This window comes from Herpailurus yagouaroundi, unplaced genomic scaffold (genome assembly GCF_014898765.1).
Source record: "Herpailurus yagouaroundi ecotype Mexico unplaced genomic scaffold, PumYag 77, whole genome shotgun sequence".
In the NCBI taxonomy this organism is placed as follows: Eukaryota; Metazoa; Chordata; class Mammalia; order Carnivora; family Felidae; genus Herpailurus; species Herpailurus yagouaroundi.
In genome coordinates, this window is record NW_024412388.1 from 30,921,009 (window position 1) to 30,948,558 (window position 27,550).

At 43.8% G+C, this 27,550-nt stretch overlaps 1 protein-coding gene across 10 annotated transcripts in view; it reads right to left on the reverse strand.

Moving 5' to 3' along the window:
* The window catches only part of TRIT1 (tRNA isopentenyltransferase 1), a 58,392-nt gene that overhangs the window by 6,538 nt on the left and 24,304 nt on the right, over window positions 1-27,550 (reverse strand). For 2 of the 10 annotated variants that reach the window (XM_040469756.1, XM_040469760.1), the window contains exons 3-13: window positions 23,692-23,790; window positions 22,829-22,974; window positions 19,844-19,986; window positions 19,124-19,258; window positions 17,755-17,866; window positions 17,273-17,385; window positions 16,948-17,025; window positions 14,058-14,167; window positions 13,603-13,720; window positions 10,672-10,868; window positions 9,555-9,844 (exon numbers count right to left, since the gene is read on the reverse strand). In XM_040469756.1, coding sequence (XP_040325690.1) covers window positions 10,699-10,868; window positions 13,603-13,720; window positions 14,058-14,167; window positions 16,948-17,025; window positions 17,273-17,385; window positions 17,755-17,866; window positions 19,124-19,258; window positions 19,844-19,986; window positions 22,829-22,974; window positions 23,692-23,790 — 1,224 coding nt within the window. In that variant the 3' untranslated portion in view covers window positions 9,555-9,844; window positions 10,672-10,698. The other 8 variants (XM_040469759.1, XM_040469758.1, XR_005788494.1 and 5 more) reach the window with 8 other exon arrangements.

A 27,550-nucleotide genomic window follows, 5' to 3' on the forward strand; every position in this document is an offset into this window, starting at 1 on the left:
CCCCGATTCTACATTAAGTCACTTAAATAGCATGAGTCTGTTACCTCCTTGCAGAACCTACTTCAAAGATTTTTAGCAAGGACTAAGGAGGTACGTAACTTTGTTAAAACCTGGGGCGCCTGGGTGGCTCAGTCGGCTGAGCGTCTGACTTCGGCTCAGGCCATGATCTCACTGCTCGCGAGTTCGAGCCCCATGTGGGGCTCTGTGCTGACAGCTTGGAACCTGGAACCTGCTTCGGATTCTGTCTTCGTCTCTCTGCCCCTCCCCTGCTCGCGCTCTGTCTCTGTCTCTGTCTCTCTCTCTCAAATATTAAAAAAAAAAAAAAAAAATACATAACACCGTACTGAGCTATAAATCTGTAAGAAGTGACTAGGACATGTCTGATGATAATCACCCTTGCTGCTAGGAAAAATGTGTCTGCCTGACTAGACTAGAAGGCAATAACTCAGTAGTGGATACTCACTGCTTGTCTCTCTAGTTGCACTCCCCTCCCACCCCACACACCCTGCTTCTTGGAATCACTCCACCACCACTCCATCCATTCGGTTTCCATGGGAACTGCCCTATTCTTTCAAAACTGCATCCCTAGCCTAGTTGATGGACCTCAGGATAAGCACCAGACCCAATCTAGGCTAATGAATCCCTTTCCTGGGACTCTTTAAAAAAAAAAAAAAAAAAAAAAGACATTTATTTGGGGTGCTTGAGTGTCTTAGTTCGCTAGGCATCTGACTCTTGATTTTGGCTCAGGTCATGATCTCATGGTTCATGGATTCGAGCCCTGCATTGGGCTCTATGCTGACAGCAGGGAGCCTGCTTAGGATTCTCTCTTTCTCTCTGACCCTCCCCCTCTTGGGCTCTCCCTGTCAAAATAAATATCTTTAAAAATGGGTATTTGTTGATTTAAGTAATCTCCACAGCCAACATGGGGCTCAAACTCACAACCCCAAGATCAAGAGTTGCACGCTCAGTTCTGACTGAGGCACCCTTCTTTTTTTTAATTGTGGTAACATAAAATCTATGATCTTAAACCATTTTCTTCTTCTTTTTTTTTTTTTTAATGTTTACTTATTCTCGAAAGAGAGAGTGTGAGCAGGGAAGGGACAGAAAGAGACAGAGAATCCGAAGCAGGCTCTGTGTTGTCAGTGCAGAGCCTGATGAGGGGCTCAAACTCACAAACTGTGAGATCATGACCTAAGCTGAAGCCGGACACTTAACTGACTGAGCCACCCAGGCGCCCTTGATCGTAAGCCATTTTCCAACATTTAGTTCAGCAGTGCTGAACATGTCACACTCTTGCACAACCAATTTCTAGAACTTTCCCATCTTACAAACTTGCAACCCTGTACCCATTAAACAACTCCACATTTTCTCCTCTCTCCAGGCCCTGACAACCACCATTCTCCTCTCTACTCTGTGAATTTGACTACTTTAGATACCTCAGATAAGTGGAATCATATACTGTTTGTTCCTTTTTTGGGGCACCTGGGTGGCTCAGCTGGTTGATCAACTCTTGATTTCGGCTCAGGTCCTGATCTCACAGTTCGTGAGATCGAGTCCTGGGTTGGGTTCTCTGCTGAACAGGGAGGAGTCTGCTTAGGATTCTCTCTCTCTCTCTCTCTCTCTCTCCCCCCCCCCCCCCCCCCCAATAAATAAATGAATGAATAAATTAGAAGCCATCCTAATGGGTGTAAGATGTCCTGGCACTTTTGAACTTAGAGAAAGAGTGGGCACAATCTCTGATGTAAAAGCCCTAAGCGGTAAAGCTCAGGTGCTCCTGGCAACCTTGATTTCTCTCCCGCCATGTAGAGAAGGCCTGTGTGCAGGGAGACAGGAGTCTCCACAGCATCAGATTAGGTAGCACTGGTAACGCCTGGGGCTTTTCTGTCTTCGAATCTGAGAAGACACCTAAGTAAATTTATCACCTTTTTTGCTTCAGTTAGAGTCTGGCTGATTTCATTTGTGACCATGAGTCTTAACTAAAATAAGCAGCTTAGCAGAAGAGTTGCTTCTGCAGGAATCCTGTCTGCTTTTTCTTTTCTTGATTCCTTCTTAGAACTAATTGGGATATAAATAATTTGTGCATTTAGAAAGCCCTAGGGATGCCTGGCTGGCTCAGTCAGGGGAGCATGTGACTCTTGATCTCGGGGTTGTGAGTTTAAGCCCCACGTTGGGTGTAGAGATTATTTAAAAAATAATAATAAAATCTTAACATAAATAGCCCTAAAGTGGTTAGAGCACGGGTTTGGAGTCAGCCCAAACTGGCTTCAAATCCTGGCCTAACAAATGTTGCCAGCAGTAGGCCCTCTTGTAAATGCCAGGGATAAGGCAGTGAACAATGGACAAAACCCCTGCCTTCACAGAGCTTTCTTTCTAGAACTCAGCAGATAACCGTGTGTCCACTATGTGCCAGCCACCAGTGAGCACAATTAATATATATGCCTGTTTATAAAATGGGGATAATTACCTTGTCCATCTTTAATTGTATTAAAAAAAATGTTTTCTTAATGTTTATTATTTATTTATTTATTGAGAGAGAGAGAGAGAGAGTGTGTGTGAGAGGGCACATGCAGGGGAAGGGCAGAGGGAGAGAGAGAGAGAGACAGAGAATCCCAAGCAGGCTCTGCACTGTCAGCACAGTGCCTGATGTGGGACTCGATCCCACGAATCGTGAGATCATGACCTGAGCCAAAGTCAAGTGTCGGGAGCTCAGCTGACTGAGCCACCCAGGTGCCCTGCTTGTCCATTTGTTTTAAGGACTCACGATAAGGTATGCGTGTGCTTAACACACAATGCCTGACACACAGCAAGAGCTCAATGAAAAGCAGCCATGTTTATGATCGGACACGAAGTCATGCCTTGCAGGAACTAGCCTCAATATCCACCGGGAACCCAATGTATGTCCCACATCTGTCTCAAAATAGGACTGACATCTTGCCAGAATTGACTCTCCAATCGGAGCCAGAGATGGAATGTGCTGTGGCAGAGTAAGGTGGTGAAAGAATGTGGTGGGTATAGAGGCGCCTGGGTGGCCTCCGGTGAAGCATCCGACCCTTGATTTAAGCCCAGGCCTTCATCTCACAGTTCATGGGTTCCAGCCCCACATCAGCTCCACACTATTAGCGTGGAGCCTGCTTGGGATTCTCTCTCTCCCCTCTCCCCCGACCCCTCCCCCACTCATTCTCTCTCTCTCTCTCTCTCTCTCTCTCTCAAAAATAAACTTAAAAAATAAAAATAAATTTAAAAAAGACTATGGTGGGTAAGAATACAGACTTTGGAGCCACCCACCTAGTTTCAAACTCCAGCTGGCCCTCAGGAAAATCACTTAACTCTTTCATTCAGCTTCCTCAATTGCAAAATAGGGCTAATAACAACAGTGACCCTATTCCGTCACAGAGCTGCTGTGAGGGCTAAATGAGTTCTTTGTAAAGTACTTAAAGCCTGTCTGGCCCTTGGGGTCATGAGTTTGAGGCCTACATTGGCCAGAGATTACAGAAAGAAGAAAGAAAGAAAGAAGAAAGAAAGAAAGAAAGAAGAAAGAGAGAGAAAGAAGAAAGAAAGAAAGAAGAGAGAAAGAAAAAGAAAGAAAGAAAGAAAGAAGAAAGAAAGAAAGAAAGAAAGAAGAAAGAAAGAAAGAAAGAAAGAAAAACCTGCTATGAAAACCCAGAAGAAGGAAAAACTAAGCCTCCTGAGAGTTGCCAGTGAATCTTTGTCTAAGGAGAGGATATCGTATTTGGGTCTTCAAAGATGTATAGGAGCTCATTTTCCCAAGATCACAGAGACAATATGTCAGATAGGAAAGTGTTCAGCTGCAAGTAAAAAGCAGCAGAAAAGAGCATTTCAGATGAAGAACACAGTTCAAGTAAATGAGCTAACCCATGAAGAAATCATATGCGTTAAAAAACAATAGGGGCACCTGGCTGGCTCAGTCCACACAGCGTTTGACTCTTGATCTCGAGGTCGTGAGATTGAGCCCCACATTGGCTGTAGAGTTTACTTAAAACAATTTTTTTTTTTTTATTAAAAAAACAGGCAAACAACAACAACTAATCGCTGGTTGGGTGACAGATAATGCCTGAGGCACTGTTTTTGTCCATTAGCATTATGGGCCACTAAATTAATCAGTTTTAAGGCAGAGCTTGACCTGACAACTTCCGGGAACCAACACTTGAGTAGCATTCACAATTTTTCCACAGTGAAGCAAATAAATCCAATTTATACCTACCATTTACTGGACACTGTATTGCCCAGTAAATGGCAACAACTATGCTGTTTTCAAAAGGACTTCATTTAAACCTCACGATGTCTTCTGGAATGGAGCTAATAACTCCATTTTATATATGAGGAAACCCAGGCTGCTTGAGCCATTTTCCAAAGGTCACAGAGACAATATATTAGATAGCAAAGAGCTCAGCTGCAGGTACAAATAGCAGTTTCTTTTTTTCCACATAAAAAGAAGTCTAGAAGTAGCGACAGCCCGTAGTTGACTTATTTCACAATGCCGCCCAAACCCTATCATTCCTCCCCACCATCTTTAGTGTTGGCCATTGGCCCTCCACGACTCAGTCTCTTTCCTTACACTTTTTTTCAACCTGTCTTTAAAAATCTCACCAGCCAAGATTTTTGTCAAGCTTTACTTTTTTTGAAATAGTTCAGCAGTCAGCTCATACAGCTCATTGATCTCACAGATGGGGAAATAGATTTGCCCCCAGCAAGATATCAGAGCTAATTAGCTACACCAGCCTGGAGTCCGGTGCTCTTTCCACGATAACAAGTATGTGTTTAGCGGAGACTGCAACTTGCCCACCCAAATCTGCTCTCCCATTTTTTTCTTGGCACACGGCTTGACTACGTCTCAGCGGCTTTTGCAGGTAGTGTAGACGGCCATATGACTAAGTTCTTGCCAGCGAAAAGTGTGAAGCCTGCGTGCCACTGCAGGGTGTAGGCCTTAGGGTTTCGGGTGTCTCCTCTACACTCTTTTTCCCCTTCTCACTGCCTGCAACCAGTGATGACCCAGTTTCAATCACGCAGGTGATGACAATGGCCCCCCTGAGGATGGAAAAGCAACACGATATAAGGAACCCGTGTCCTTGAATGACTGCTGGGAGCACGGCTGCCCCACTGACCTGGATGGTGCACTTCAGAAATGTTACGCGAGAGTTGTTCATGTGAAAAAGAAACAAACTTCTCTGTTCTTTAAGCTGCGGCATTGTTGAGTCTCTTTGTTAGAGCAGCTTAGCCTTTTATTCTAACCAGTACAATCATGCAGCTTCCTTTGTACGTATTCACGGTAGTTTTACAAGTGACCAGTTAGCCATCTTTTTAGAAAAGAGCCCTAACTGCCCAAGCAGGTGATAATCAAATGATGAAAATTCTTTCCTGCGGCTACCAACTCAAGGTTTCTTCATCCTGGTTAAAGGCTATTTAATGATTAAAGCAGATCATTTATGTAGAGAACCACTTAGCTTTTATCCGTTCATGCACTTAAGTCAACCGATACTTGACGTTTTAGATGTTGGGAATATATAGACAGGTTACTACATTCATAAAAGCTTGCCTTCTAGTGTTTTTTGTTTTGTTTCTAATGTTGTACTGTGTTTTAAGCGGAAAAATCCTCTTTGTGGGAACTGAGGCTAAGAATACAAAGAGTTACTGAGGGTTACAAAGGATCAAACCGTGTAGACGGAACTGTTTCCTTGCTTAGTCCTGAAAACCGAGCAAAATCTTTTAAATCTTTTTTAATGTTTATTTTTGAGAGAGAGACAGAGTGTGAGTGAGGGAGGGGCAGAGAGAGAGGGAGACACAGAATCCGAAGCAGGCCCTGGGCTCTGAGCTGTCAGCACAGAGCCCCACGTGGGGCTTGAACTCACGAACCACTAGATCATGACCTGAGCGGAAGTCAGATGCTTAACGGACCGAGCCACCCAGGCGCCCCATCAAGCAAAATATTGTAAAGACTAAGAATCCAGCTCCCTTTTCAGAGTATTTCCTGCCGCTTCAAAGCAGCATTGCCTAAACTACAAGAAGTGTGAATCCTTGCCAAGATTTTTACTTTATGCGTCAATTTTATCTCAATAAAACCAGGGAAAAACTTTTTACCAACAGAGGTAGATGGACCTAATAGCTTGCTGAGTGTTGGAATTAATTATCAAAGCCATTTACATAGCACTGCTGTGGACTGGGGACTCTTGAGCACCTGAACTAAATGGCTCTGCCTGTCTGGGGATCAGCTGAGGCCAGATGGTACAAAATGGCATTCCTCATCCTCCCTCCAGGCTGAACAAATAGCCCAGGGCTAGTCTCCATGGTTCCTTCCAGCTCTCAAATGAGATCTGGAATGAGACTTGGTAGTAGTGAGAGAGGAGAGGGAAGCTGAAGTTTGTCCTGCTGTGACAATGGAACATCCATGTTTGGGGTCTCAGTTTCCGCATGTGCACAAGAAAGTGCCAAGGATCCTTTCATCTGTACACTTAGGACAATCACTAGGAGGAACTACTTTCCTTCCCTACACCCAACAGCAAAGTCATTCAGAAGGTGGTAGGCGGAGAAGGGGAAATCTACCGGAGTGCAGTGCCTCAGACCAGGGCACCAGGCTGATTTCCCGGGAGTGTTCCTCTTCCCTAAGCTGTCTCCTGATGGGGAAGGAGTTCCGTCCGGCTGAATTTATAGTTTCTAAGAATAGGGACAGTGGGCACAACCTCAGCGCCTTAAACGTCGTAGGTACTTCATAAATATTAGGCACTTGGATGTTTTCTTTCAAGAAATTCCTTATTTCCGATTGCCATAGAGATAGCCATGAGTTCCTCCAGGTACTTCATTCAGATGAAAGGATTAAAGGCTTTTTGAGGTAGGATTATGAAAACTAGTTTTTCCTGCTTCTCCACTGAAACTTTTTTAAAGCGTTAAAATATATTTAGCGACTTGAGTGAAGTGCATTTCAGTGACTAAGGCTCCTCCTGAAAACAGCTAGCTTAACAGTGCTGAAAAGGCCTCACCTGGCTTCCAGCTCCGGGGCTGGCTAGCTGTGCTCCTGTGCTGAGCCCCTTCCCCCACGGGTAATGGGAAGAGAAATAGCATCCCCCACCCCACCCCACCCCACCCCAGGGCTGTGTGAGAAGAGAAAGTATATAAAGCTTGGTCTTGCTTGACCCACAGTCAAGTATTCATCACCACTTCCAGTGGGGGACATGTGGCTTCCTGCCTTGTTAGCTCCTGAAGTAGCTAATAAAAAACTGATTGGGAAAATTATACTATGTTAATTTAATGTAAAGAACAACATGGGGTGGGGCGCCGGGGTGGCTCAGGTCATGATCTTGCAGTCTGAGTTCGAGCCCCACGTCGGGCTCTGTGCTGACAGCCTGGAGCCTCTTCGGATTCTGTGTCTCCCTCTCTCTCTGCCCCTCCCCCGCTTACGCTCTGTCTCTCCCAAAACCATTTTTTTTTCAACGTTTATTTATTTTTGGGACAGAGAGAGACAGAGCATGAACAGGGGAGGGGCAGAGAGGGAGGGAGACACAGAATCGGAAACAGGCTCCAGGCTCTGAGCCATCAGCCCAGAGCCCGACGCGGGGCTCGAACTCCCGGACTGCGAGATCGTGACCTGGCTGAAGTCGGACGCTTAACCGACTGCGCCACCCAGGCGCCCCCCAAAACCATTTTTAAAAATTCAAAAAAAAAAAAAAGAAAAAAACCAAAAACCATGGGGTGGTTACAAAGATAATTTCTTTGACTATAAAAAACTATTGAAATTCAAAGCAGTTAAAAATGGGTAAAGCTCAATAAAACTCAAGGGGCCCAAGGATATCCCACAGAGTGGGCAAGGAGGGAGAAGAGAAGCTGCCCAAGTCACGTGGAGAAGCCCAGCTTTTCCAGGTCACGTGCTACCATATCTGCAGGCCTGGGCTGACTCCTGCCCTAGTGTCCTGCTGTGCCACACCACGTGCCTCAGCACATGCCTTCCCCCAACACACTCCCCTGCACCAAGGCAGGGGCCGGCAGGGAGGTCCTCAGATTAGATTACTTGCTCTTCAGCAAGTGTCCTTTCTGTACACCCGCTGTAATTCTGTAATTATTTAATCAGTGTGGACCTGGATCACCCCTGTACCTTCTGAGTCTAGCAAAGCACCAAGCACATAGTAAGTCCCAGGGAACCTGCTGGCTGAAGGAATGGGCTGGCCATACCTCAAGAATTCCTCAGAGGCTGGTCTGGGCCTAAACACTGGCATCTGAATGAAGTTCAGTATGTATACAAGGTAGGTGAACCCTGCTGGGGGTTAACTGGGGAACTCTAGGGTAGGTGGTTACGGCCCCAAACAAGAGACCTGCCGGCAGCAGCAGGAGAAATCCACGCACACCCAGATATTGCCAACAGGTAAGGTGACACATGAAGACAGTATGTGCTAAATGCTATCTTTTTGGGTAAGGGGAGGAAGAAAAGAATATATATTTGTATTTATTTATTTTTGCATTAAAAAAAAACTCGAGAGCTAGAAGAAACTAATAAAGTAATTATGGATTGGGGAAGAAGGGGATAGAGACGGGAGTGAGATTTCTCAATGAATGTTTTTTTATACCATTTTAATTTTGGAACTACGTAAACAAATTTAGTGAAAAAGTTAAAATTTTAAAAATTGTTAGAAGGGGGGGAAAAAGGTAGGTGAGGCTATGGAGTTCGGCACTGTTTAAAAAAGTCAATCAAGTTCAATAGTTCTTTACCTTCTCCTCCTGTCCTGTGCATGGCTAACCAAGAATTGCTTTTTTTTTTTTAAGTTTATTTATGTTGGGGGGGGGGGCGGTGGGGGAGAGAGGGAAGGGCAGAGAGAGGGAGAGAGAGAATCCCAAGCAGGCTCCACACTGTCAGTGCAGAGCCAGACACGGGGCTCAAAACTCACGAACTATGAGATCATGACCTGAGCTGAGATCAAGAGTTGGACACTTAACCGACTGAGCCACACAGCTACCACAAGAACTGCTTTTAAGGTCCAGCAGAAATGCTCCTTCTTACACCACCCCTTCCCCTCCTAAGTGCAATTCTACACACCTCTTATGGCCTTTAGATATTCTCTTCCCTAGACTGGCTGTTTGTACAGTATGAACAAAGCTCCCTGAAAGCAAGAATGACGTCTCATTTTATCTCTGTATTCCCTCTAGCCTCACATATGGTAGATACTTAACAAATAAAATATTACTTGAGTGGAGTTACTGCTTAATGGATACGCCTTGTTTGGGGTGATGAAAAAGTTTTAGAAACAGGTGACTGTTTTATAGCATTGTGAACATAATCAATGTTGCTGAACTGTAAACACAAAAATACTTAATTTTATACTAAATACATACATATACTCAATGTTGCTGGAAATCACAAATCTTCAATAAAAGACCCTCTCCAGAGGTCTTCCAGGAATATACTAAGTGCTCAATAAACATTTGCTAAATAATGAATAGACAACACGAACATATGAAGAATGTCAAGACTGAGAAAAGGCTATCATGTTGATAACACAGCCTACTGTGTATAAACTAGACATGGAATATACATTTTTTAAGCACTAAAGAGACTCTTGGGAACTTTTTCTTTATTTAACTTTCAAAAAATATATAGACTCCTAAGCCAATAGAAAGATAGTAGTGACAGTAATTATCACACAGGAAGAGTGCAACAAATGTTGAAGTCTTTAGTTTTCAAGCACCACATCACGACCACCTCCTTCTCTCCTTCTCTGTGGAATTCCAAGAACTGGTCGAGTTCACTTAATCTTCTCACTGGGGCTGGTCCTTTCTTGCCATTCACGCAAATCCAGAACTCCTGATCTGTGGCTCACAAGACTTCCGTCATCTATAAAAGTATCTGGAAAGGAGATATTTTTAGCCAGAGTCAGGGACATAAAAACTTCTTTCTAAAGGGATATAGGGAATTCAGTGTTCATTACCAGAAAGATCCTCAAGTATAAAAAAGTACAATCTGCACCTCTTTTAAAAATAGAACCTTTAAGGTTAAAAGGGGAAAAAAAGTCCCTTCCCAAAATCATCATTACCAGACACACCAGCCAAACAAGAAGCTAACAAGACCTGCTGTTTCCATGACAGAGAACGTGAGACTTTAAAACTCCACCACAGGGGCACCTGGGTGGTTCAGTCGGTTGAGCGAACGACTTCGGCTCAGGTCACGATCTCTCGGTCTGTGAGTTTGAGCCCTGCGTCGGGTTCTGTGCTGACAGTTCAGAGCCTGGAGCCTGTTTCAGATTCTGTGTCTCCCTCTCTCTGACCCTCCCCCGTTCATGCTCTGTCTCTCTCTGTCTCAAAAATAAATAAATGTTAAAAAAATAAAAAATAGGGGCGCCTGGGTGGCGCAGTCGGTTAAGCGTCCGACTTCAGCCAGGTCACGATCTCGCGGTCCGTGAGTTCGAGCCCCGCGTCGGGCTCTGGGCTGATGGCTCAGAGCCTGGAGCCTGTTTCCCATTCTGTGTCTCCCTCTTTCTCTGCCCCTCCCCCGTTCATGCTCTGTCTCTCTCTGTCCCAAAAATAAATAAACGTTGAAAAAATAAATAAAAAATAAAAAAACAAAAACAAAAACTACACCACAGAAGAAAAAAAATGGTGGGGGCTTTCTGCATAGCACTCCTCAGCCCAGACGGGGACACAGACATAACCCTCCCTCCTGAACTGGATCCCTACCTGTGCAAAGGCTCTGGGACATGTCTCTTAAACACGGGATTTCAGCTCTTTCTCATTCTGCTCTGGGGATCCTTTCTCTTTAAGCTCTTTGTCACAGTCTGGAGAAATACTCTGATTTTCTATTGCAGTGACAGCATCTGAGTCCAATCTTCTTCTTTTCTTCAGCTGGTGCAAGTGGGATTTGGATTTTATATGTGCTGAGACAAAACAATAACAACAACAAAAAAACAATTCATTAGAACTTTCTAAATTTTTTTTTAAGGTTTATTTATTTTTGGGAGACAGAGCAGGCATGGGGGAGGGGCAGAGAGCGAGGGAGACAACAGAATCTGAAGCAGGCTCCAGGCTCTGAGCTGTCAGCACAGAGCCCAATATGGGGCTCGAACTTGTGAACCCCAAGATCATGACCTCATGACCGGAGCCGAAGTTGGATGCTTAACCAACTGAGCCACCCAGGTGCCCCTCCTTAGAACTTTCTAGAATCCATCCTAGAAGCATAAGAATTAACTATACAATCCTTTTCTTTAACAATAACAGGATCAACACATGTGCTGGTATAGCTGCTTAGCATTTTTAAGGGAAGCATCAAGCATACCCTGCTGGGTGCTTTATTTACATCACTAATCCTCACAGCAATCTTGCAGGACGGTATTATTCAGCTCATTTGATACAGGACGAAACTGAAGTTCACAGAGGACTTACACTTTGTCCAAGGACACATAGCAGGTAAGTTCTTCGGCTCATCTATAGCTCAAAAAGAGCCCCAATTTTCCAGAATCGGGGCTGTAGATGCACTTTTCCAGCATGGGGCTTCCTGTTACAGATACATTACCTTTCCACTCACTCAGCTAAAAATGCCAAATCCAGGTCCTTGTCTGCATCAGCCCCCGAGCACCCAGAGCTGTCCTTTCCACTTCTTCCCCGCTCACACACGTTGCCCTCCTGGTCTGACATCCCCATGCCTGGGTCAGATAAGCCATTCGAATGACTAACTCACAAGCCTCACATTCTCCAAGCACACAATGCTCCAGAGAGAGACCGGGAAGCATTCTTCTCTGACGATCCCTTTGGAGAGTCCACAGAAGCAGTAACGCTGAAAGGCCACTGCTTCCTGGTATCAATTTCTGACCTCTCACCCCAAAGACTGTTCCCACCCTCTAACTAACTCATACAACCCTTTTATTTTTTCTTTTTCAAGGAAATCTTATTTGGAAGCATTTGAAAAGAAGATGACTAGATTAAATGCTCTTTGATATATATTAAAAACATCATTTTAAAGGTTTTGGAGCAAAAAAAAAAAAAAAGTAAAGGAGAGGTTAGAAGTCAAAGAAAAGTTTATGTGGGGGAAAAAGTCAGCTTTATTCTCCAGCTAGAGCCTAAGGAAAAAAAAAAGTGGGGGGAGGCGGGCTTCTGGCCTGGCTCTCCACGGCAGCAGGGGATGGGAGCAAGGACTTGACAGATGGCACTATAGAAGGGCTCACACAAGCTAAGCTCACAAAAGGCTCACAAATGTTGCTTCTTTAAGGCTATCCCTGAAGGACATTCGACAAATCGAACCACTAAGTTTCCTTTAGAAAAAACAATCAGACACTCTCTTTCTCTTCCCCTTTCATCATTATAAACCAACGACAATCGAGGCTTCTTCTGCTGCTTGAGCAAATCACAGCCATCCCCAGTCTCTGACAATGGCGTTCATTTTGCCAGCGTTACCAGTTAATAGAAGTAATCATTCTATTGGTTGGAATGAGGAGAAAACCCCATTTCTATGAGAATCCCATGCAAGGCAGTACTCGGAACAGAAGGATTCCAGCCACCGGGTATAGTACAAGCCCTACTGTGCTCAAAAGGAGTGAGCTTTAAACCAGTTTCCAAATACAGTGTGAGCTGAAGGCTTGGAGGCCCCGGGCCTTTGTGGGCTCTGACCAGAGGACCAGAGGACCAGAGGACCAGAGGACCAGAGGAATCGGACAGGGGAGTGCGGGTGTGAATCTGTGGCAGAGGTGGATCCAGGCTCCAAGAGGGAAAGAGAGCTTTAGGGCAGGGCCACTGCTGGGTGGTCATGAGTGCCTTGAAAGAAGACAGCACCCTTTGATCACCGATCACCATCTTTATCCGTGTGGGACAGTCAGCTGCCACCGCTCCTCTCAACACTCTCCATCACAGTCTCAGCATCACCACAACTTCAACACAATACCCTAACAGTTACCAAAGAGACCCTGCTTGCAAAGGGTGTACTCAGGAGGAGCACGTCCTCCCGCCTCCCCACAGCTGGCTCTGCGTCTGGGTCTCCTGGGTGAGTTGGCTGGCTTCCCTTATACTCCTACCTCACCCGCACTGAGATCTAAACATGAAGGGCCCGAACTCCTAGGAGGTAGGATCAGGAAAGTCAAAGGAGCTCTGGAAAGTTAACTGCGGTCTTCTCAGTATAAAATATCTACTCTAGCTGAAGTTGGAGGGCATACGACCTTCCTTTAAAATTCAGAATACAGGGGCGCCTGGGTGGCGCAGTCGGTTAAGCGTCCGACTTCAGCCAGGTCACGATCTCGCGGTCCGGGAGTTCGAGCCCCGCGTCAGGCTCTGGGCTAATGGCTCAGAGCCTGGAGCCTGTTTCCGATTCTGTGTCTCCCTCTCTCTCTGCCCCTCCCCCGTTCATGCTCTGTCTCTCTCTGTCCCAAAAATAAATAAAAACGTTGAAAAAAAATTAAAAATAAAATAAAATAAAATAAAATAAAATTCAGAATACACAGATAACTCTCCCACAGATAAGGGAAAGTGTCCATGAAATTTGAGTACTTAGGCTCTTAGAGAAATCTGCCCATCCCTTTATTAATAAGCAGACCCCAGCATTCAATCTACCAAAGACCTTAAATTGCATGAAGTCACTGTGAACCACCCTTAACAGATGTCTCCATGCCCTTCCCCAGACTCTACCTGCCCATTCACGGTCCCCAATGATGATTCGATCACAGAGGTCACACATGTGATAACTTCTCTTGTTCTCCATTTCATTGCATGGCATCTTTACTGGAGCAGCTACAGGCTTGTGGCCCTGAAAGAACGGGGTTGGGGGAGTGGGGGAGATGGGGGGAAAAGCAACTGAATCAAAGAGATTTGGATGTTATTCTCTGATATTAAGGGGCGTGGGATTTTCCCAAGATTCCTTTTTCTCATTCCAGAGAGCAGGTAGATATGATGGACAGATTTTTAGCAACAACCTTTCTAAATGTGAAAGCAGAAACACAGCCTCCAGGGATCTAAAAGCAGCTAGCGCTTCTGCTCTATTCCATGGAAAAGAAAACTTGGTTCCCTGACATACCAACAAAGGTGCCAGCTGAGGAAAGCCCTCTGAAAGCCAGACAAAAGGCAGTACTGTGATTAATAATCACCTGGATGAAACTCTGCACGATTTCAAGAGCAGGTTCAAGAACAGATTCCTCCCACTTCGAGACATCAGATACTTCTAAGCCATAGACTGGGGGGACACTGGGACCAGGTCCTAATAATGACAAAGAGAAGACGTGACAGGTCAGCCTCTGACACCCAATCCATTCTGCGCCCAGGACTCCAGAATCCTCAAGAGAAATATATGGAGCCAAAGGAATAAACATGCTGACCATGCCATTCATTCTAACCAGAAATATGAACAAACAACTACATGCAATTCAAAAATGACCTAGAAGGCTCACTGATCTGTAGTCAACAAGTCTAGCTGTATAATCCAGACTTCCAGAGACAGGACCTTCCAGATCAGTCAGAAAAACAGAATGGAGTAATAGCTCTAGTGATATAAAGACAACACATCACAGGAGTAAATAAACTAACAGCTTGAAGTAAATGCCTGTTCTAACTTCCCTATCATCTTACAGTGATGTTGCTCTTGTGGCAAGAGAGTTCAAAGCTTTCTTGAGGAACAGGCACTAGTCTCGGGTTTGTATATATTCCCTCAGCAGTACGGCATTCATGAAACTCATTGACACCATACCGATAATCGGGGACTGGGAACAGAAGAATTATCAGCCAATGAGCCACTAAATCTGAGAACTAGAAAGCCTTGAAATTGAACTAGTTGAGCCCCTTTCTTTTAGGAAACAGATCTACAGGAGTATTCAAGAAAACACCCTTTGGTAAATACTTCTGAATGGAGAGGAGACTGGAGACCGCCTAGGGTACAGCTACAGGCGTTTCATCCACTGGAGCCAACCACGTTAGGTCTCCGCTGGTAGCCTCCCCCATCTATAGACACACTACATTGCCTTCCACCACTAGGTTAAGTCAGTTTGCCTAAAGGCAAAGAGCATCTCCCCATGGACAAAAACATCAAAGTCCTTAGGATGCCAACGGCTGGCAGGTGCTGCCCTTTTGATTGTGCCAACCACAAATAAGATTCTTCATAAAATGGCCTGGGCTGCACCTGCCACCACACGGAAAGGTGAGACCAGGAGGGTGCAGGCAGCATCCACAGCACACCTGGCCTTGGCTAAGCTCTGCACCTGTTTTCAGGCCACTCTATATTTTCCTTTCCCCTCTGAGTCCTTTGTTGGGCTTCTGTGCCCTGTCTAAGCACCTTTCAACAAGTTCTCGGCTCCCAGCTGCTATTTCTGGCTTGGGTCCAAGGCCAAGTTGGGGCGGGGAAGTCCCTCTGGCTTCTTGCCAGAACCATATCCCCACAGACTAGCCCCGGCCAATCACACTCAGCTCCTGGTTTACAAGGCAGCTGCGCCTTTCACTCTAGCACCAGGACTGTGCCGACATACACATGAATGAGGAATGGGCAGATGATGCTCTGGGCCATCAATCCCTCCGGACTCAGAGATGGGGGAGTTACTGTGGCTTTACCACAGGAGGAAGTTTCAAATCATTACAAAAAAACATCTTTTGTTACAGATTAATTGTTAGCCCTGGGGAGAAGAGAAGCTGCATTAGAAATCTGTAGTAGTGAGTTTCCGTTGACGCAATTCAATTTCAATTTTAGCTGAAGCAAAGAATTCACCTATCTAAAAGGACATGCAGAGAAAACAGGGTAAGGAGAAGGAAGTATATAGAGCTTGATGGTGCCAGAACTATGCTAGAGAGGTCTGGCAGAGAGCAAGAGCAGGAGAAAGAACTGTAGCGATCGGTGGTCAACAACATGGACCAAGGTGCTTGTGTTCAGAGACACTAAAGAGCAGAGCGGAGGCCTCAGCTGTTCTTATCTATAACTGAAAGCAGAAGTCTAATGGCAAAAGGTAACCGGGATGATTTGGAAGCATATTTTAAAAGTGCCTATAAGATAGAGTTGGTGTTTCACTGGTATTCAATCTCTTTTAAATCAATCTCCATTTGGCTCATAACCACACCATTTCTTACCTGAGGCCCAATACAAATGCTGTCTAGCTAAAGTTATAGCTACAGGAAACAAGAAGAGTGCTATGAAGTACAGTGTGGGGGGGGGGGGGGGGGGGGGGTCAGGCCTGCATTCAATACAGCTTATTCAGCTGGCAGGTTTTTGGCAAGATATTTAACTTCTCGAAGCCTCCATTTCCTTATCTGCAAAAATAAAAGAATAACACCTATCCTGCAGGGTCAGGAATATATGTATAGCACCAAATTTAGCATCAAGGACACAGAATAGGGTCAAATAAACAAGAATTTCCTTCCCTGTTCCTTAAAAGTGCTGTTCAACTGAAGCTAAGGCTGCAGCATTCTAAAGCACCACGTACCTGAAAATGAAGGCGATGCAGGGAGAGCTGGTGACGGTCTGACTCTACACTGCTCGTCTGGCCTAAGAACCATTTTTCTTTTTCTTTTTTTTAAAGTTTATTTATTTCTTGTAATCTCTACACCCAACATGGGGCCCAAACTCACGACCCCAAGATCAAGAGTCACATGCTCTTCTGAGCCAGCTGGGTGCCCCAGAACCATTTTAATTAGGAGAGTGTTCCTATAGAAAGCTGACTGCACTTCAGGTACAAAATGTGAAGCTAAAATCAACCCTGAGCACTGACTCTGCTAAGATGTTGCTATTATGCTCTTGCCTGTTTTGCAGTCAACACCCATGTGTTCAGGTGTAAGGAGGAACACATGGGAAACACATCTTTCCTCACTGGAAAGATTTAATTTGTTCTCTGAGACATTACAAAAAAAGCATCCCTAGACAGTCATTTATGCAGTGGACCTTCCCCCAGATCAGGTCCCCAAGTCTTAGAACAGGTCCAGAAACTAAAGTTCCTTTTCCGGGCGAGGTGAGGACATCTATTGGAAACAGACCCAGGGGATAAGGAAAAACATGAGACTTACTATTCAAAAAGCGGTTTTTAACCCATCGGTTTTGCTTCCGGGCATATCTCTTGGTCACCTGTTTCAGAGACTCAATACCTGAAAGGCAAAGTAGATCTAAGAACCTGTAAGTTCTCACCCAGATGAAAGGCAAGCCCTCCCAGCCCAGAAGAAGAGAAAATTAACCATAGCGGCACACTGGAAGACACCTGGTAGACAAGAATCTCAATTCTGAGCTGAAGGCCATTTGGGACTCTTCTGGCCTCAGCTCTTTCTCAGACCATACCAGCAGGATACTGTGGCACCCAAGGATGTCCAAGGCTAGGTTTAATGGAGGAATTCACACCTTTCTTTAGGAGCTGGTTACTGGTCTCTGGTGTGCATTTTCCCTCAGTGACCAGGTACTCATGAAATTCCTTGAAGCCAATGGATTGGAAGATACCATGTTGATAGTCCTGGCTGGGAATAGGAGAGCATCAGCAGATGAGCCATTGCATCTGAGAGCTAGCAGGGGCCTTGGAGAGGATCTAGCCATTTCATCTCATAGATGAGAAACCGAGATCCTGCCTCTCTAACCACCTTCCTCCACCCCACCCCGACCCGCACCAGCTCCCTGGTTAATTCCCTTGAAAATTAACTCCCGAGAATGTCTGACAGATTAGAAAGTGCAACTGTTAACAAGTACACCAAACCTCCTTCCAACAAACCTTGCCAATGCCAAGGACAAAGGCTAATAATAAACAAGTAGATCCAAAGCCAATACATTTATGGTCTTTTGACCATAAGCAAGGGATGGAGAGTAGGTCAAAGTAATAGCCAAATCCTCACCTATCTTCTGCAACTTTCTTCTGATTATAGCGCCTGTGAAAGTCTCTTAGTTCATCCAAGAGCCCAGCAGCAAGCATGTCATCCACTCTCTTATCCAAGCGCTCATCTAGAACTTCAATCAAATTAGCCCATCAACCAGCAAGTCTGTCACAGGTGCCCACTAGACACTTACACGATGAATGGACGGGCTGCCACGAAGAAGAACATTTGATCAAGTGGAAGAAAGGGTTCACACTCCAAAGATTATAGAATAATTCATATTATTTTTATCATACTTAAGACTCTGCACTTCAATAAAACAGCCAGAATGAAGCACGTGTCTTATTATATATTTTTTTTTAATTTTTTTTTTCAACGTTTATTTTTGGGACAGAGAGAGACAGAGCATGAACGGGGGAGGGGCAGAGAGAGAGGGAGACACAGAATGGGAAACAGGCTCCAGGCTCTGAGCCATCAGCCCAGAGCCCGACGCGGGGCTCGAACTCACGGACCGCGAGATCGTGACCTGGCCGAAGTCGGACGCTTAACCGACTGCGCCACCCAGGTGCCCCACGTGTCTTATTATATAAAGAGAAGCATACAATTATAGCTATTAGGAAGGACAAATATTTTATTATGGAATGTGTATTCATTGTTTATTTTAGAGGCAGCTGTGAGACCCCTGGTTTACTCTTCTTACTTTTTTCCATTATATTTGTTACTCTAACTTGGTGTTATTTCACATTTAAGAACTTTCAGATAACACCTTGGATAGGAACAAAAACTTTAATCTAAGCCCATCTGAGGTACACTGTGAACTACTGAGCCAGACAAAGGAGCAAAGGGTAAGGGGCCATAATCATTCAGATGTGGAGGTCAAAGACAGCTTCACTATGAGTCAGATTCCATTATTTTATGCTGAACTGCAATACATGTTTTACTTTTAAAAAATCCATTAAATATTATCTTTTTCTATAAACTTGCACCTGAGATTAATTTAACCCAAATTTTCATCATTTCCATCATGCTCTACATTATCTGCCATTGCTACTTCTCAGCCTGCAGTAACAGTAACCTTTTTTCCTATCTTCCTAAAAAGTTTGCATTTATTAAGGACTTATCGCATGTTAAGCACATTCTGAGCACTTTGTGTATATTATTTCATCTAATCTTCAGTGAAGATGTATGTATTACTACTATTATTTTATTATCATTATTTCTACTTTACAGAATAGAAAACTGAGGCACAGGAAGGTACACTAACTTGCCTTAAAATTCACATAGCCAGAAGATGGTGGAGCAGGGATCTGAATCCAGTCTGGCTCAGAGACTGTGTTTTTAATCGCTACACTATACTGTTCACATATACTAGACCTAGCTCATAGGTTACCTTTAAAAATGGGTCCCTGGATGCCCCCAGAAGAGTGCTCATCATCCCTTGTCTGTGGCCTCACAGCACTTTCTAGCCCAGCATTTATCACAATGTAGGATCTATCTTGTTTGCACCCCGCTGGACTGGGAGCTCCTAAAAAACAGGCACTGTCTCATATTCATCTCTGAAATCCAAGTACTCTGCAGTGTACTTGACATTTCATTGAAAGCTTACTGAATGCTAGCTGGATGAAGCTAGTACTATCACAGGGCATGATCATCTTTAGCAAAAGAAAAGAAAACAAAACAAAAGAAACCCCATAATCAGGCTAGCTAACTGACTATCATACCCATTTCTCAGGCCTGCTGCTTCTAGAATAATCAGTGATACAACCTCTATCCAGACAATCCAGGGAGTCAGACCTCCTACTACAGAGCCTTCCTTCTCTTTCTCTTCAGACCTTCCCTGGATGGCAGTCTCGTGCTCACGCCACCATCTCATCTTATCCAGCCTCGCTATCTTAGCCTACTGCCAGCGCTATCCTTCTTTCCATTCCAGACAGACACCCAGGGGAAGGGAACAAAGTACCTCATTAAGTCAATGAATAATGGTAATTAAATTAATAGCTAACACTTGTTTAGTGCTTATTAAGAGCCACTCATGGTTCTAAGTATTTTATACATAGTAATATAATAAGCTCTAGCTCAGATGGACTCTAAGGCATCAAAGGGCTTTTACCTGTCTGGTCAGCATGAAGCCAGAGGATGCAAAGGTTAGGGAACTTCAGAGGGCCTCCAAGGGGACCACCACCTTCCTCTGAGTGTTGACGATGAAGAAATTCACTATGAGAGATTCCCGTTTCTTCAAACACTTGCAAGCTCCTAAGTCATTTAAAAGGGGGGAGGGCACACCCATAAAAACCATTAGAAAATACTGATTCTCAAGTGAAACAAGGAAAGAGGCTATTTATTATAGAACACTTTCATTGCATAAGCTCCCAAAGCCATGCAGGAATCCTGGGACTCCTGGGTGGCTCAGTCGGTTAAGCGTCCAACTTCGGCTCAGGTCATGATCTTGCAGTTGATGAGTCTGAGCCCCGAGTCTGGCTCTGTGCTGACAGCTCAGAGCCTGGAGACTGCTTCAGATTCTGTGTCTCCCTCTTTCTGCCCCTCCCCCCGCTCGTGCTCTGTCTCTCTCTCTCAAAAATAAATAAACATTAAAAATATTTAAAAAAAAGAAACAATGCTAAAGAAAACTTAGGATAAAGTAAGAATAATACTATTCTTCTAAACATACTAAATTAACTTTTCTGAAATCAGTTAGGTTCAGAAACAACAGGCTTCTTCTATACAGATAGAATGGGACTCACTCACCCTCAGGTAAGCAGTAAAAGAGCTTATTTGGGAGACTGTTACAAGCCAACAAGCCCAGTCTCGCTGGGATGCCTTTCCCACAGTTACAAAAGTATGTTGTATATCCAGCTCATCAACTTTCTTTTTAAGTATGTCTAAAGTTAATGAAGAACACGTCTAACTAATTTAGTGCTCTACTGGCACAAAGATCATTGAAGAAAGAACTCACATGCTTATTCTTAAGCTACCATCCAGCCTGTCCGTATCTATTATATTATGCAGCACTAAGTAATTTAACTCTCAAATTTATACTCTACCACTCTGGGTGATTGCAACATATTAGCTTGAAAGTGATCCTTCCCTTCCTGACCCAATTCTACTTGTGTGAAATTGTAACACAAGAGTAGAGACCCCTTGCCTTTCCATACCATGGTCACTCAAAGAGGACTTATGGGGGAAAATATGTAGTAACAGATAATCTCACTTAGCTGGAGGTTAGAATATAGTCTCAAACTAAAAGATGAAAAGTCTTCCAGTCCTCTCTAAAGAAGAGACTCTAGAGCTCTTGATTAGAACCTATTGACTCCTACTAAGACACAATTCTCAACTCATTACTAGTTTAGAAGTAGCAAAATGAGGAGACGTGTTAAGAAAACTGATTAATAAAAGGAGAGGATAATAAAGACCAACCTCTAGGATTATGTCATAAAATAATATAAAAATGAATGTTCATCATAATATTTCCGTTTTCCAAAAATGTTTGAAAGATTTCTATTAAAATGCTTTAAAATAAAATGTTTGGATACTGAAAGTATAAACTTCATTTATCTAGAATGTGCATTACCAAGGGAGCAAAAAACCTTAGATATTACAATGATGTGTGACACTTCAAGGGGTACCATACCTGAAGAAATATTATTCTTTAGTATTGAATTTCATGGAGGGCAGGGAGGCACAATTAGAAAAAAATTTCTAAAAAAGCTCTGGATGTGTTGGGAGTGGTGGGAGATAATGAAAAAAGGATTAACACTGATCTAGGGGTGCCTGGGTGGCTCAGCTGGTCAAGCATCTGACTCTTGATTTCGGCTCAGGTAAAGACCTCAGTTTGTGAGATCAAGCCCCATGTTGGGCTCTATGCTGACAGTGCAAAGCCTGCTTGGGATTCTTTCTCTCCCTCTCCCTCTGTCTCTGCCGCTCCCCTGCTTGCGCGTGCACACGTGTGCAGGCACGCTCTCTCAAATTAAATTAAAAAACATTTTTGGGGCACCTGGGTGGCTCAGTCAGTTAAGCGTCCGACTTCGGCACAGGTCATGATCTCACGGTTTGTGAGTTCGAGTCCTGCATCGGGCTCTGTGCTGACAGCTCAGAGCCTGGAGCCTGCTTCAGATTCTGTGTCTCCCTCTCTCTCTGCCCCTTCCCACTCACGCTCTATCTCTGTCTCTTAGAAATAAATAAATGTAAAAAAAAATTTTTTTTTAATTAAAAAACATTTTTAAAAAATCCCTATCGGGGCGCCTGGGTGGCGCAGTCGGTTAAGCGTCCGACTTCAGCCAGGTCACGATCTCGCGTTCCGTGAGTTCGAGCCCCGCGTCAGGCTCTGGGCTGATGGCTCAGAGCCTGGAGCCTGTTTCCCATTCTGTGTCTCCCTCTCTCTCTGCCCCTCCCCCGTTCATGCTCTGTCTCTCTCTGTCCCAAAAATAAATAAACATTGAAAAATCCCTATCAATACCATATGTTGTTATATTTAATCTGTATAACCAATCATCCATATAGTAGGTCCTTCGTTAGATCCTCTACCCTGTCAGATGTGGTATCGTTTCCAACACTGCAAAAAAAATAAACCTAACACATGAAGCTGCAATTTCAAAACAACCTAAGAAAACATGACCTTATGAGTTCATTCACCACCTCTCTCTTTCCTTCAAGAAAGCCTCCATATGTAAAGGTGAGCTGGTCCAGGAGATGGTTTATAAAATCCACTTCCCACTGGGAAAGCTGCTGGGGCAAAACTCAGCATTGCACAATTAATTATGAAACTCAAATCACAATGTAAACCAATTGCATGCCAGAAAAAATTTACATGAAAACTGCTATACAAGGGGAGATCAAATAGAAAATGAAGCACGATTACATAGGCCCTAGGGAAAACTCTATTGTACTATACATTTTAAATTAACAACAAAGTTGGGTGCAATTATTTATTGAGGGAGGGGAACTGAGGCAGTAACTAAGGGCCTCACAAACTGTGAGCTGGAACACACCAATCTCCACTAACTGCTGTTGCCAAAGCCATCTCATTACCCAGGCACAAGGAACGACTCACTGCCCAACTCCAGAGGGACTCAAAGTCAGTGGGCCCAGGCTTTCTTACCGGGCCACTTTGCGCTTGTCATGTGGGTGCAGCTTGGCAGCCATTTCTGGGTCCACCTGGCTTAAGCGTTTGTGAAGTGCATGGCCATCCTCCTTTTCAAGCTCTACTTTCCGGTCAGTCACTTTCTCAGTGTCCACCTCCTGGGGCTATTAAAAGAAGATCTACAAGTAAATTTAATTTAACAGTTCAACAAGCACTGAGACAGTGTGTGTGTCAGGCACCTTGCTGGGAGTTGAGAATACAGAATAGAGGGAAATCAGGAGGTCCTGGCATATAGTGAGACAAAGACCATATAACAGAAAATTCCAATACACTGTGGTAGTGTTGTGAGGCTACAGCAAACAAAAGAGGACTTACTGCCTAGGGAAGTATTCAGGTACCTGCTTCCTCGTCAGAAGTATAAACAGGAACCAGGGCTAACGCATCTGTATTAACATATCCATGAGTCTAGTCTTCTCAGCAAATGACCAGAGTGGACCAGAATTGCCCGCACATTACAGTTTGCAAAGTCCCACCCTATGCAATAGCATCTCCATTAGAAAGGTTAGTGTTGGACATCTCTCTGACATATAGATTGTTACAGCCAAGAAATGCTGAGTCAGACTGATGTACTGTTAACTTACATGGAGATGCTAATTAATCCACAGAGAAGCATTTTTCCCACACACAGCCCTTACCCTCAGGCCACACCCCGGAGGAGCACACTTCACATATGGAGGTTGCACTTGCTTCAGAATATTAAGTAAGAAAATTAAGTTGCTGAGTATAAGAAATAAGCAAAAGTCAACCTTCCTCCCACTAAAATTAGCTGGCAAGAAAGAGGAACCCATTTCCTCAGTGACTTACAAGTGAACTAAACATACCTTAGTACTGACAAGAACTTTCCAGAGCAGAGCCTCAATGTAATAATTCGTTCCTCCCACGACAATAGGAATTTTGTCTCGGGCAAATATATCTTCAATGTGAACGTTAAGAAAGATTATCACAATATTTAATATCAAGAAGAGCATCCTGACTCACCTGAGAAGGAGGGTATTAGCAAGAAACCACACTCATTTATTCGTCTGGAGAAGGGAAAGGGTGGAAACCAAGATGAATGGATATCAGTCTTCACTGTTTCCCATGAGTTCTCAGAAGCATTTCCTATTAGTTCTGGAGGGTCTTGCATAAACCAGAGACAAATGCATGATGGTAATTCCTTCCAGTGCTAAAAATGTTTAGACCTTGCTGCTAAAATTCAAAGCTTCCTTGGTATTCCAAATCAGTTTAATGAACACAAGCCCAAGGGCTCTCAGAGAACCAAGTGTCAGCTGCTCAGGAAGCCACCAAGGTGACGCCCATGGTGTGACTTTACCTTCTAAGGCAAAATACAAGCTGGTTTCTCTAAGCCATGGTTCTTGGACTCAGTCCCCACCATTATGTGGTAGTAATGCACATTTTGGCCACTTGAGATTCCACCAGATAAACTGAAAAGCATGGGTTCCAAAGATAAATAGATTTCAATGACCAGCTCCACCTCTCTGGCAAGTTACTCAGTTTTCTCACCTGTAAAATTCTCCAGAATTCTTCAGAGCATTAAATGTGACAAGGCATATAAATCCCCTACGACAATGCCTGAAATATTTGCTTTCAATTGAGTAAGTACTGAATTTACTTGAGCCTCTATTGTTTTTATATCCCTGCTACTCTGAATTCTTCTTTAGAATCTCTGTTGAGCAGATAATTATCTGCTTTATGAAGGGCTTTGCTTCTAAGGATAATTGATAAAGAGACTTTCAACCTAGACAAAGACTCATTTACATGCTTCTTCCCCCTGCCAGCCTGTCTGTGGGCACAGAGATAGATGACCTCTTTTCTATCAGAGGCCCACTAACCCTGAAGAGGCTGGGGTGGGGTGGGAAGAAAGCTGTTACCGATCAAGGATCATAAAGAAGAAACACTGTCTATTTGTTTTTTAAAAGAGAAATTCTATATTCCCCCTTTAAGCATAGGGAGCACACAATTACATAGTAACTGTAATAAAAATTCAAATATATAACATGATTAACAAAGGGAAAGGGAGCAAGGAAAGTAAAAAGAGAAGGGTAAAATGGTGAGATGTCAAAAAAAGAGTGGAAAAGAGGGAGGGACATGGGATAGGTGACATTTGGTGGGAAAAGGTTTGACTTGTTTGCCTAAGCCATGAAACAATTGTGATTCTGGGCAAAACCCTTCTCCTCTCTGGGCCTCAGTATCTAATATCTTCACCTGCCCAATCAAGAAAGCTAACTAAGGGGGCACCTGGGTGCCTCAGTACATTGGGCATCCGACTTCAGCTCAGGTACTGATCTCATGGTTTGTGGGTTCGAGCCCTGTGTCTGGCTTTGGGCCGACAGGTCAGAGTCTCGAGCCTGCTTCAGATTCTGTGTCTCCCTCTCTCTCTGCCCCCCACCCCTCCACTTATGCTCAGTCTCTCTCTCTCTCTCTCTCTCTCTCTCAAAAATAAATAAATAAAAACATTAAAAAAAAAAAGCTAAGAATACTTCTTTTTTTTTTTTTTAATTTTTTTTTTCAACGTTTATTTATTTTTGGGACAGAGAGAGACAGAGCATGAACGGGGGAGGGGCAGAGAGAGGGAGACACAGAATCGGAAACAGGCTCCAGGCTCCGAGCCATCAGCCCAGAGCCTGACGCGGGGCTCGAACTCCCGGACCGCGAGATCGTGACCTGGCTGAAGTCGGACGCTTAACCGACTGCGCCACCCAGGCGCCCCTAAGAATACTTCTTAAAGTACTTTCAGTTCTGACATTCTGTTTCTAAGTTCTTACCTTAACTCAGAAATCTCCATTCCCGTAAGTGATGTGATTAAGTCATCCCATGCTGCCCTATGAAAACTCCCATTTTCTATCAGTTCTTTCTGAACAACCAAACTGTCTTAAAGCAACAATGGACATTTGGTGATATGTTTTAACTTGCCAAGGGCTTTCATATACATTATCTCATCTGATACAATTGCCTTGTAAAGCAGGTAGAGCAAGAATTATTATCTGCATTTTAATCTCTGCCTATTTGATAGGCAAAAAAATATGATTTCATTATTTTGATTTGCATGGCCTTAACAGCAAGGGTAAGCCCTTTTTCATGGTTACCATTATTTATGTTTCTTCCTTTGTGAATTACTACTAAGGCCCTTTAAGTATTTTTCGTATTGATCCATAGGCGTTCTTTATAGGGGCGTCTGGGTGGCTCAGTCAGTCGAGCGTCCAACTCTTGGTTTCTTGGCTCAGGTCATGATCTCATGTGTTGGGCTCTGTGCTGACAATGCAGAACCTGCTGGGGATCCTCTCTCCCTCTCTCTGCTTGGGATTCTGTCTCTCTCAAAAAATAAACTTAAAAAAAAATGGCTAAGTGGTAAGTTTTGTGTGTACTTTAACACAAGGGAAAAAATTAAGTTAAAAAGTCCATTAGGGGCACCTGGGTGGCTCAGTTGGTTAAGCAGCCGACTTCGGCTTGGGTCATGATCTCACAGTTTTGAGCCCTGCAACAGGCTCTGCACCATCAGTACCTGCTTGGGATTGTCTCTTTCTCCTTCTTCCCAACTTGTACTCTCTCTCTCTCTTAAAATAAATAAACTTTTTAAAAAATCCATTAAAAAAATGTTTAAAGACTAGATATCTACAAAGTCCTTCCCTACTGTGTGTAGTTAAAATCACATAAGTAATCAATTATATATTATCCCATTTGTTTTAAAGTTTCATTAAGAATACACATATTTAGGGGTGCCTGAGTGGCGCAGTCGGTTAAGCGTCCGACTTCAGCCAGGTCACGATCTCGCAGTCTGTGAGTTCGAGCCCCGCGTCAGGCTCTGGGCTGATGGCTCGGAGCCTGGAGCCTGTTTCCAATTCTGTGTCTCCCTCTCTCTCTGCCCCTCCCCCGTTCATGCTCTGTCTCTCTCTGTCCCAAAAATAAAATTAAAAAAAAAAAACGTTGAAAAAAAAATTTAAAAGAATACACATATTTAACTCTGAAATCCATCTGCAATTTATGTCATATATAATGAGGCTGTGATTTTATTTTTTTCCAAAATAATTAGCTGTCCTAGAAATAATTATTTTTTTGATGTTTATTTTTGAGAGAGAGAGAGAGAGTGCATGTGCACAAGCAGGGGAAGGGCAGAGAGAGAGGGGGACAGAGGATCTGAACAGCAGAGAGCCGGATGCGGGGCTCCAACTCAAGAACTGCGAGATCGTGACCTAAGCCAAAGTCAGACGCTTAACCAACTAGGTCACCTAGGCACCCCAAGTCCTGGGAATAATTATTAACTGCTGCTTTATTTTTCCACTGTTCTAAAATACCACCTTGATCATAAGCTAAGTATGTACATTGATTTGAATTTGTATTCTGAGTTTTCTCTATTCTGTGCCATAAGTCTGTCTAGTGTAAGTTCCATGCTATTATAATTATTATGAATTTTCATTACGTTTTAATATCTAGCAGTCCAAATATATTTTTTAAAGTAATCTCTATGCCCAGCATAGGGCTTGATTGAACTTGTGACCCCCGAGATCAAGAGTCTCATGCTCTACCAGCTGAGCCTGCCAGGAGCCCCATCTGGCAGTCCAAATATTAAAGGCAGTCTGAACAGTTAAAATACAAGGGCAGTTCCCTTATACTAGTCTTTTCAAAAATGTATTGGTGTTAAAACTAATGTAACACTGTTACTAATGTTAACTAATGTTAACT